Here is a 12,261-nt window from a genome sequence, read left to right on the forward strand (position 1 = left end):
GTCAGAGTAAATTAGTCGTCGCTAAATCAAGCAGAGAGATGAAGACTTGACCTCATGACCTGCTGCTACACTGTATTAAACCAAAAATGGATCTTATCCTCCCACTGCTACTAATAACCAATCATCTTGGGTAAATTACAGCAAATTAAATGCTAATAACTCCCTATCAGAGAGAGAAGGAGGTTGATGGGAAAGCTTTAGATGCTGCAACACGGCAACAAAACACTCATTTAAATTGTGGTCAGCGAGGTCGCAGCTTATCACAGAATGCACAGAGCCCGTAAATGCACGCGTGCAGAAAACACACATGCTCCACAACATGCATAGTCCAATTACAGAGAGAGGACGATGCCTGGGCCCGGTGCTCCTTTTGACCTTGTTCCAGGACAGATTGATGAGGCACCGCATCGCCCGAGCAGATCAAATATCTCCTTTCTGGCCCTCATTACCAGGTCTTGGAGAGATCTGCAAGTGCTCTGCTCAGCCTGTCTGTCATGCTGTTCTGGTAGCAAAGCAGCAGTTATTTTTCATCCATTTCTGCATAAATACAACCAGAGGTCACTGAACCTTTCATCCATGTGCTAAAACAGACACAGCTGTGCAGATGAAGCAGGGAATAATTAGCGCTTTTTTTCTAATCATCTTGTTTGACTTTGTTTTGATCAGGTAATTAGAGGGGGGGTGAATGGGATCGTTTGATGTGGAGCATTCTGAAGGAGGGACCACAGAAACAGATTTTGATGTCCCTGGTTTGTGTGGACGAAGTAGAGGCTGTTTACAAAGAACTGATGAATCCTGTTTGTTGCTCTGATTGAGAAAATTAGAACTAACCAGGCCGCGCCCTCTCCTCTGGATTCCACAGTTCCTCCTCAGTTTGTCAAACGGCCGGCCAACATTTACGCCCATGAGTCCATGGACATCGTCTTTGAGTGTGAAGTTTCCGGTTCACCCGCTCCCACCGTCAAATGGGTCAAGAATGGAGACGCCGTCATCCCCAGTGACTACTTCAAAATAATTGTAAGTTCATTCTTTCCTAAAGTAAAAGAATTTCCTTCTTCTGTTTGTACTTTCAGTCTCACACTTTGATATTTCATCAAACATTAATTGAAATATAACGAGGGTAGCCTTAGTAAACACAAAATAACTTCTCAAGTAGCAATTCCCTCTGAAGAGAATCAAGCCATCAAAAGCACCTCAGTCCGGTAAACGCAATAGTCTAATAACTAGTTGTTCAAGCTTTAATGGTAATAACTGCTGTCAGGTTTTTTAAACATCAGACATTTAACCACATTTGAGAATCAACAGATTGTTTCAGGTCATTCATTTCAATTAGATTTAACCCAGAACTTTGACTAGGCCACTTCAGGACCAATACATCCTTTCTCTATTATTATTCATTGATCAGATTGCTGGTGTGCGTTGCATTACTATGACGAAGCATAAATCTTAACACTTTAGCACAAACCTTTTGGATATTTCACTTAAGAGTTTTATGCTGGTGAAAATTCTCAGTCATCCAGGTCATAGTCATGACAAAAAAGTTAAAAAACAATCCACTGGACTTTGTTTCCAAGTTTGAAGATGTTTCACTTCCCATTCAGGAAGCTTTTTCAATTCAGAATTGGCAACTTAGACCTAACTCTTTATTGTTTAAACAGCATTGCCTTTGAGGTTTATACATTAGCCCATCCAAACCTTGGCTAAGAAAAGAAGCCAAACGACCCCATTCCAAAGGGGTGGACCAGTTCATCCGTTTTAATTTGCATGTTTTCTGAACACAAACAAGGCTTTGCTGGGCTAATGTAACGCTATTCCTGAATGGGAAGCGAAACGTCTTCAAACTTCCATTAGATTTTTTTTTTTTTTTTTACTTTTTTCCATTTAAATTACTTTTTGTAAATCCGTCAGTTATTGTGAATTGTCATGGACAACCTCAACATATTTGATTATCAGGAAGTTGTTCTGTTTCTGAAAACCTGTTAGTTAATTATACATCTTGTAGAAAAGGATCATAAGGGTATTTAAAACTCTCCTACAGATGTAATAATTTTCCATTTTCCTGCACATAGTTGACCTTAAATGAGCCAAGTGTGACCTGCAGTTCTTTATTAAATTATTGTGGATAATTGTTCTCCTTGTAAATCACTTGAGCAAATTTTAAAAGGCCTCTATTTATACTGCAGGACCATAGAACCTCTTTATGGTTCTTTAAGCTGCAGAAACAAGAACAATGTTCTTTTTGGCTCAACCATTTCATAATATGCAAGAATCCAAGCTCAGAGCTCCAAGGAAGTCTTATTAGGTCTCTAATGCTGAAACACAGCAAAACACAGTGATATTAGTTTGTTCTTAGAGCTCAGGGAGAGAGTAGACATGTCATTTATAAATGGTATTAATATACTTTCCAGCGTTTCCTACTTTTCATCTAATAGATAAAAAGAAATATCTCTTTCGCCTGACTCTAAATTTATTAAAGTCAAGGCAACATGTGCTGCTTTCAGGCTCTTTCAGCTTACTTCTAACTAGATTGGTAAGAAGATTGCTAATTGTTAAGACTTTTACAGCTCCATCACATTTTGCTGTGGCTTTTGAACTCTGCTTTCCTCAACGGGTGGTTTATAACAGAGGTTTCTGATGAAGTTAGGCTGCTTGGGATAACTTAAAAAGAGTTTTTTTTTTTTTTTATCCCATATTAAGATTTGTTTCAGCTGGAACATTTAAATGTGACAAAAAAGTAAAAAAAAAAAAACAGAAATCTGAAACCAGTAAATGCAACAACTCTTCAAAACCAACCAAACATCCTCTGTTATTAATGACACAAGTTTTGCTTTATACTGTACAGATTGGGATTAAAAACTGCTAAATCCATTATTTGTATTTCTATTTTCTGCCTCTTATCTTATTCTGCAGAAGGAGCACAACCTGCAGGTTCTGGGTCTGGTCAAGTCCGATGAAGGTTTCTACCAGTGTCTGGCAGAGAACGATGCCGGCAACATCCAGTCGAGCGCGCAGCTCATCATCTTGGATCACGGTATGCCACTCACCAAGACAAATGGTGTGCAAATCACATTTATTAACCTGGAAAAATGAATCAGCTCCTCCACGAGAAGATGACAAAGCTGCAAAATTGCTACAATATAATCAATATCACAGCCCAGGTCTGATCTGTTCTTGCGCAGCTACATGGTGTTATTTCGAGATGCAGGCATCTGTTCACAGCAGGCTGGAAATCAGCGCTGATTCCCTTGATTATCTCTTAGCTTGTAACATCTGAGTTTTCATCCAGGGAGCTGTGGCTGCTTATTTCTGACGGCTTTGAGGAAATACTTTTCATGATAAAGAAAAAAAGCGTCCTCTCACTGTAACAGAAATACTCGTCACAAACCTTTGCAGACATGAAACGCTGAGTGATCTGCTCTTTGAGCGGTTTCTCCTTTTTAGAGATGTGTTAATAGATTGCCAGGACTGTGTGCACCTGTAGAAATAAAAAAAGATGCATAAAAAATGAAAACATTCAAATGAAACCTCTAGGGTTTTGTTAGAAAGCAGGTGACTCACAATGGAAGAGAACTGAATCTCAGCCAAACGGATGCTCCGTTTTGCACACGGCCCTTTCCACATCCATAGATACAGAAATGTTTGTGCCACTTAAACCCAAAGACATAAAAAGTTTAAACTTGTTGATTTCTCAGCTGTTCTTCTAAGCCAAGTTCTTTTTTTTTTTTTTTTTTACACATGTTTTTGTACAGACTTTCCCTCCTCCTGCATGTAAGAACAGGCCACTTACTCCTGACTTTATGTCCAAGAGCTCCTCTTAGCTAACCGCCTCCAGCACCGACGGCACTGAGCCCTTTTGCCTCTGGTGACTTTGTATGCTGACCCATGTTCCAGGGTCGCATCCAGCTGGTCATAGCAATGTTTTTTTCCCCAGCAGTCTTATCTGCTGCGATTGTTGTGGTCCTTTAGCCTCTTGTACACTTCAAAAACGATCTAGAAATAAATAAAAATCTCCTAAATTAAGTGTATTCACCCTTAATTTGAGTAGGTAAATGAGATAGTTTGCCAATGGAATGAGATAAGATAATTAGATAATATGCACTTGAAATAAGGCAATGCAATTGTGTTTTCTTATTTTAAGTGTAAATTGTCTTGTTCCATTGGCGGAATGTCTCTTTTACCTCCTCAATTCAAGAACAAATGCACTTATTTTAAGAAAAAAAATGACTTATCTAGATTTAGAATTTTTGCAGTGTCCTGCTGATTTTCTTTAGCTTGTCCCGGTCCTGCTTTGTGGTTTGCAGAACATTTATTTCAGGCAGTCTGGCTGCAATTGTGGCCTAGATACCATCATTGCGTCTCGCAGACTCAAACTCCTGCTAAAAGTCCTTCTCAGCATAAATGTTTAACAGAGCCTGGACCTGGATCATCCATGCAACTGTCATAGCTTCTTCTCTTGGGCTCCATAATGCACTTAAGAAATTAGACAACGGAATTTCTGTAAAACAAATTCTTTACTTCTGCCAAGTTAAAGTATGGGTAATTGTGGCCACATGGTAACGTAGAAGCATACACTATCAAAACAATCTAAAAATGTCTTAAATTAACTGTATTTACCCTTAATTTGAGTAGGTAAGTGAGATAGTTTGCCAATGAGTATTTTTACTCTTAAAATAAGATAATTAGATAATATGCACTTGAAATATGCACTTGAAATAAGACAATGCAAGTGTGTTTTTTATTTTAAATGAAAATTGTCTTGGTCCATTTGCAAAATATCTCTTTTACCTCCTTAATCCAAGAAGAAATGCACTTATTTTAAGAAAAAATTACTTATCTAGATTTCGATTTTTTAATTGTTTTTGACTTAAGATAGGAAAGGAAGCGCTATATTATCTTGTTATCCTAGAGAGGCCAATATATATAGAGGGCAACCTATCTTTTAAATAAAAGTGACCCTAGAATGAAGTCATGAGGAATCCCTAATGCAGTCTTTGTTCCTTTATTTGCAATAGTCATATAAAGCAAAGTGGGTCTTACTTGCCAAGTAAAATTGAAACCAATACAGCATCTTGATAAAACTGACTGCCCTTTTTTTAGTCATTATTCATTATCTTTTTAGGTTATTAGGTTTTAGTACAGTAAATGAAAGCTGGTAGCCATAGATTAGCATTCCCTATTAAAATCAAAAGTCATTTTAATTTCCAGCAGCTGCAGAGTAAGACTAAATCAGGACAGGTATTGGAGATGAAGCAAAGCCTAGCACGTTTATCTTACTCTTTATCAGTGGAGAGAAAATATAAACACCTTGAATAAAGACCATGCTTATAAAAACCCAGATAAATAAACGTTTCTCTTAGTTACAGAATCTGAATAAAAGAAGCTTGAATTTATATTGATAATAAATTTGGTTAAGATAAAGCAAACCCTTTAAAGTGGGAATCAGCGGTATAGTGATATTCTGTCAAGCACAATAAGAAAGTTTAATCAAGTGTGACCCCCCCACCCCACCCTTTGCACACTTGAAGCAGATGGTAAATGAATGACCCACTGGTGCCACCCCCGGCTGTGTCGTCCCCACTGATTGGAAGACATTAAGTCAGAAATAATGAGAACCCGCAGCTCATTGTGTTTTTGTGTTTGACACTATTGATAAGGGTCTGGCTACTTTACATGGCCCTGAGTCTTTTTTCTTCTTTTGTTTGAGCTCTAGATAGATGGGCTGAATTACAAAGGCAGCTGGCCTTGTACGCTGAGGTCTGCCTTCAGCAAAGCTTTGGAGAAATTAATCTCTGCTTAATCCACAGTGAAATCATAGAGAATCTTTGTTTTATGTTATTGTGCCTCTAGTCCAGACATACCTACCCTGCCAAGTATTTTCAATAGTTTACTGTGTAGCTATGATTAGAGACTGATTGATCTGGATAAAAAAGAAGTTTGGTATTCTTTTAATCTTTAATGCATTAACATTGGTTTTCACTTGAAATATCAAGATTCAAGGAATTGTATTGTAATTGATTTGATATATGGAAGAACATGTAGGGTTGTTTGGCTGTGATTCCATCCTGGAGAGAAATACAGTATTAGCTGTGCTGCTGCCATCAACACCTTTGCTTATAGATGTTGGAGATCTGCCTGTTTTTCAGTGTAGTCCCGTCTCTCTGACTGTGACTAGCTGGATGTGCTTGGCTGTGGGTTTCCTTGACAGGGTCGTCTTACAATTGCTTTTTCCATCTCTGCTTCTGTCTCCTTGAAACCCAGTCGGCCTCAGCAGATGGCCGCTCACACTGAGTCTGGTTCTGCTGGAGTTTTTCCTCTCCACTGTCACTACAAGAATGCTTAGTGTGAGGGATTGCATTTGAGTCAATGAGTCGATCAATCAACTGGTTTTCCTTAAGTAGAACACTTTGAATCAACTTGGCTGGATGATCTGGTGAACTGTAAAGTACATTGAGATAACATGTGTTATGAATTGGCGCTATAGAAATAAACTGAATTGAATTGAATGTAGGAAATTTGGTGAAATCAAAATAAAATGTTAAATTAACCTTCTTTCAGGCCATTTTAAGCCTGGTTTATGCTGGACTTGTGTGAGAACGACATGACACGGACGAATTATGTCATTTTAGTCTCCACATACTCTATATGTCTGCTGAGAAAAGCGAGCTAGATGAGCGACAACTCCTCATCATTTGGCCCATAATGTCACTATGATCAACTGATTGTGAACGACTCTTAGAAAAACTCACCGTCATCCTCAGACAACATGAACGGCTAGAAAATATTGGAATCAGATGCGTTTTCTGCTTCCACATGTTGCGTGGTGTTATAAGCTTACGGTCTGTGCCCTACACAGACACCTAGAGTCGGCCAGATTATTGGGTAAAGCAGGGGAAAGTAGCATGGATTATATTCTGCAAACGCCTTTCTGTATGTAACATTGATGTGTCGAGCATAACCCAACATTTACTTGTTATTTTATAATGTTCGCTATTTATACTTTGCATAAATCCAGCTATTTCTTGGAAACTGCAAAGGGTTGTTACAGTTCATCATGGGGCTAAAGAACCCAGCAGACGGCTTAGTTTAAATAAGAATTAAGGTATAAAACAGTATGCCAAGCTGTGAACATCTCTCAGGGCATTGTTTAAGCCATCGTCCCACACTGAAATTGACATTAAGAAACTGCAGACTTCTGAAGAAATAACCATCCAGCTAAACTGACAGCGAAGCAAGGAATGCGTTAATCAGAGAGACAGCTATTAGGCTCAATGCCATCCCAGAGAATCTGCAAAAAATTACATTAGAGATTGGAGACAATCAACACTATTAATCATTAACTTCATAGATTTGACCAATGTGGAGGAGAGAATATGAGAAAGCAGCTGTTGAAAGGAAGAAGTAAGAATGGCCGTGGCCATGTTGAGGTGCAACGGTGCAGTACTTAATATTCCACATCACCCTGAACATGCATACTTCATAGCCTCCCTACAGCAGAAAAACCAAAGAGTGAAAGGATGATGGATGGAGCTGAATCCAGGGCAATCTTGAAAGAGACAGAAGTTCACCTTGCAATAGAGCAAATACCCTAAGCATAGCGAGAGCTACAGTGGAGTGGTTTATAGTAATGCAAATAGCAATTTTTCTGTTCATAGAAATCTTTGTAGGTCCTATATTGCCAAACAGAAAGCAGAAATGTCTGCTTCTTGAATCATATCTTCCCTCCTCAAAGTGTCTGTTATGTCCTCCTCTTCTTTCCTGAATAGAAATGCTTACTGTTCTAAAGCCATCTGTCACCTTTCCCTCATAACTTCCTGCCTTTCACAGCCACCTGCTCCCAGCAATAATCCAGCGCGCTGGGCTTTGTATTAATTGTGCACTGTTTAATATATTCTCCTTACATGACCACCCCGTCACAGCTGGACGTCTTTGTCCAACACACAAACACTCCACGGTCGCAGTCAGGTGCCCCCGCTCGCACCTGCCAGGCCTGAATCACCCTGAAACGGGTCCAGGAAAGCAGTCCGAAAAATCGGGCCGCCTCGCAGTCGGCTAAGATAAGCCGGCGACTCGCTGCTGAGATAAAGTTGTCTTCACCCCTGCAGGGAAATCAATGGGCGTGAGCCGCATCGAAATACCAGGAGCCTGCAAGTTGGCTAATATTCATTAATACCTTAATCTTTGCATCTTGACACCGCCAGCTGCAGTTAAATGTGGATCAGGTGATATTTAGCACTTTTGGGTGTTTGCAATGGGGAAAAAAGGTGAGCTGTTAGCATATGTGCAACATTCTTACTGTTATTTTTATGGATTCAGGCTCTGTGATGTCTCTGTTTGATTGAAGACTGCAAAGAGTTTTGGCAGAATAAGATTTGCTTCGTTTTTAACCCAATCTATTATTTGAATATGTCACTGTATTTTTTTCTATTCCGACTGATTAATACCAGGATGACTTACCCCAAATCCCACATCATCCCAGACTGTCCCGCTGCGCTCCAGGCCACCTGCGCAAAGCAAAGCCAACAGCCTCCGCTGTTCATCCCGTCTTGCTCCACTACGACTTCCTTGGAGTTGGAGGAGAGCATGCACGATATTATAGTTAAATTCATAAGAGCAAAACATGCGGAAATAAACACTTAATTTAATATGACGCATTTAAAAATCAGCATCCAGCATATGTGCAATTTCTGCCCAAATTGAACTTTTAAGCCTTTTGGTATGAAATCAATATTTTGATGGAGATGAGAAATCTGCTTCCTGGTATGTTGAAGTGCTAATATTTTGCATCCAATAATTAAATGGTGTAAGTTTTATGGAATTGATGCTCTAATTTCCATAATGCTCCATATTTTGATGGTCAAGGACTGAGAAGACATACGTGGACGGTGACTTGCAAAGGAGTACCGGTGGATGTGGAACAGCTCTCATTGATTAACATGACAAATAACTACTCTGCAAAACGTACGTGAGCGGGGCAGAGCGCTGACGGAGCATGTGGAATCTTGGGGTTAGTTGGGTCTTACTGTGTTTTTATTATTATTATTTTTTTTTTCAGTTCAATTCTGAGCGCATCAAACTTTTTGCCCATTTAATCCCGTGATCTAGCCAATGAGAATGCTTATAATTCAATTAACCTATCATTTAAGACATCCTGGTCATAGCCATACCAAAAAAGTTTTTAAAAATCGATCGATAGACGGATCGGTGCAGCGTCAGCAGTGATGCGGTCACTGTATTGGACTGTCATGGTGAAGAGGGAGCTGAGTTGGGGGGAAAAGAAGCTCTTGACTTACCGATTGATCTACGTTCCAATCCTCACCTATGGTCATGAGATCTGGGTAATGACCAAAAGAACAAGATCACGAATACAAACGGCCTAAATGAGTTTCCTTCACAAGGTGGCTCAGCGCACCCTTCGAGATTAGGTGAGGAGCTCAGTTACCTAGTAGGAGCTCGGAGTAGAGTCGATGCTCCTCCACGTCGAAAGGAGCCAGCTGAAGTGGCTCAGGCATCTCTTTCGGATGCCTCCTGGTCGCCTCCCTCAGGAGGTGTTCAAGGCATGTCCCATTGGGAGGAGGCCTCGTGGAAGGCCCAGGTCACGCTGGAGGGACTGTGTCTCTGAGCTGGCCTGGTGTCGCCTCAGGGTCCCCCCAGAGCAGCTGGAGGAGGTGTAGATCGGGAAGTCTGGGCATCTCTGCTTAGACTGGATGGATGGATGGATGGATGGATGGATGGATGGATGGATGGATGGATGGATGGATGGTGCTTAATGTTTTGACTATAAGCATAGTAAACATCTAGAATTAACATTATGCACAGTTGTTTTAGATTATTTTGATTAAAGAAAAAAAAAAGGAAAAACCTTGTTTTTTATAGCTGTAGGTCGCTTTATGTAAACAAAGACCACCACACTGTTTGGAAAAGTCAGAGAAAAGTAGTTTTTTTGGTGAAGAAATTTGTTGTGGCTTAAGGAACGGTTCATTTTGGCAAAATAATAAGAATAAAAGTCCTTGGAGATAAAAAAAAAAAAAAAAAAGAGAAAGTCAAAGTCACATTTGCTTTATGCAACAGTTAAATGAAGTAAACTTTGATCTCCACATTTCTCTCGTGGTCTAAAATCCAAACCTCAGATTGCAGTCAAGACCAATTTTCCTGAGCATTCCTCAGTCATGTGTAACCTGGGTCAAGTAGCTGCAAACAGATGTGGGAAACTAAGGCTGAAATTCTTAAGAAAAAAGGACCTCAAGACAACCTAATTGCACATTGTCATGCAAACCCAATTTGGTGCCTCTGTATGTCCAAACACTGTGTAACATTTAGATGTTTTTTCTTTTAATCAGTGGAATTTCTTCCTCCTATCCAGACTTGTCAGCCTTTTTTTATCTTGTTTTCACACTCCCAGCTGATGTACATAGAAAACCTGACTGGTTTAATGAGAGAATGTTTTCCCCCCTGGTGAGATATCTTCGTGTTTTTTTTTTCCCCTGGCCCATCCTTTTCCTCACTGAGCTATAAATATAACCTCTAATGGGCATTGCGCTGATTCCCCGTGCTCATGTTTGATATTCGCTGTCCTCGTGGAAACCTTATCATCACAAACAAGTTGGTCATCTGTGGAAAGATTTGCTATTTAAGGAGTTATCATCACATGTCATCTCCAGATGGTATGCAGGAGCAATAGGGCATTTTCCAGATGCATGAGTAAAGGATGTTTTAGATGTGCAAACCGAATCAGGGAGGCTGTAATTACTCCTTGAAGGAGAAATCGGTCACATTTTTTTAACCTTGAACAAAAAAACCTTGATTTTCAGCTTGCATCACAATATGCAAAGACTAAACCAAGCGAATTTTAAAAAATAGGATTCTGTGATTCATATTCAGGGGAGGATATCCAATTTTGCTCGTTTTTTATTTTATGTATTTTTTTACATTTGATTCAGAACAACAGTTTCCCACCACTTAAAATTACATTTATATTCAAATGTATAAGAAATAAAAGCTTCCAGTCTGCACAGAAGCTCAGGAGATCAAAAGTGTTTGTTTTAAAGTTTAAGCTCATAAATGTCTTAATATGTTTCAGGAAATGTGGGCAAATTTGCATTTAGAAAGAAAAGCGCAGACTCTCTATTTGTTTTAGCATAAATTTTATGATCTACATCAATTTGAATCTTTTTTTTAAGTCCTTCCATATGCTAAAGAGCGAAACTACCTGCTTTTTTGTGTTGTCAAAGCTGTTCCAACAGATTGTAGGAATATAAAATGTGGTTTCTAAATAATGGGAGTGCAATGCAGGGTTGTCCAGTATGCTGGACTTGGAGAAACTCTGTTATAACTTTAGAAGTTGAAGGAGCTTTTGCTACTGCTTGTGTATTTTGTAAAATCAACTGAATGAAATAAATTCTTCTGAAACAAATGTTTGCTGCTTGAGGATGTGCAGCAGGTATTTTACATCCTTCATCTTCTGAGCGAAAATTAAGCCTGGATTCAGGGGTCAAAATTACACATTTCTGATGCAAATGCATTTAATGGAGCTTTTTCTTTCACTCTAACAGACCTGTGGTCCTGCTGCTTTTTATCCATGTCACATTTCCTTTCTCCACTACTCTCCGGTACTTTGGTTTATTCCCTTTTTACTTTAATCACTGCAGAGCAATTACTATAGAAAAATATATATATTTTCAACCTTTATCACATCTTTACTAGGTTTCTGCTTTAAACCTGATATTTTTGTCCATTCACCATTCAGAGGTTCTAATTAGAGACTCTTAGCGCCTCACACACTCTAATTTAATAACTCGATAAAATTAGTCATTTACTGTAAATTCTTCTGTAATAATGTTTTTCAACAACCTAAATGTCCTGAACCTTTAGAATTTTTTTTAGTAGAACAGGAAAATACAATATTTTCCATAATTTTCTTTCACCACGGTATTTTTTTTATCAAAGTGTTTTTATCACTGCTGCTTACCTTTATCAAGGCTGCACTTTAAAAGATGAAAAAGTCCAGAGAGCTGTACACTTGTGTTTACAAAATGACAAAATAAAATTTGAGTCTAAAAATATGGATGGCTGAGAGATGATGACATTTTTTTCAACTTTGCATGACACTGTTTCACTACACTTACCATGAAAATGCAAAATTTTTCTGCTCTAACTCTGGTAAATAAATTCTGTCAAGCTGATGCTTTAAAACACTGATGCAACTGTGTAAAGAAGGACATAAGTCATCCATCCTCCCATCCATCATGCATCCATCCATCCATC

General features: G+C 39.0%; 1 protein-coding gene across 15 annotated transcripts in view; it reads left to right on the top strand.

Annotated features, from left to right (window-relative positions):
* Positions 1–12,261, top strand: part of neo1 (neogenin 1) — a 230,847-nt gene that overhangs the window by 152,584 nt on the left and 66,002 nt on the right. For all 15 annotated transcript variants that reach the window (XM_015377565.1, XM_015377567.1, XM_015377554.1 and 12 more), the window contains exons 6-7: positions 863–1,017; positions 2,911–3,031. In XM_015377565.1, the coding sequence (XP_015233051.1) occupies positions 863–1,017; positions 2,911–3,031 (276 nt within the window). The remainder of the gene's footprint in view (positions 1–862; positions 1,018–2,910; positions 3,032–12,261) is intronic.

This window comes from Cyprinodon variegatus, unplaced genomic scaffold (genome assembly GCF_000732505.1).
Source record: "Cyprinodon variegatus isolate N-32 unplaced genomic scaffold, C_variegatus-1.0 Scaffold156, whole genome shotgun sequence".
In the NCBI taxonomy this organism is placed as follows: domain Eukaryota; kingdom Metazoa; phylum Chordata; class Actinopteri; order Cyprinodontiformes; family Cyprinodontidae; genus Cyprinodon; species Cyprinodon variegatus.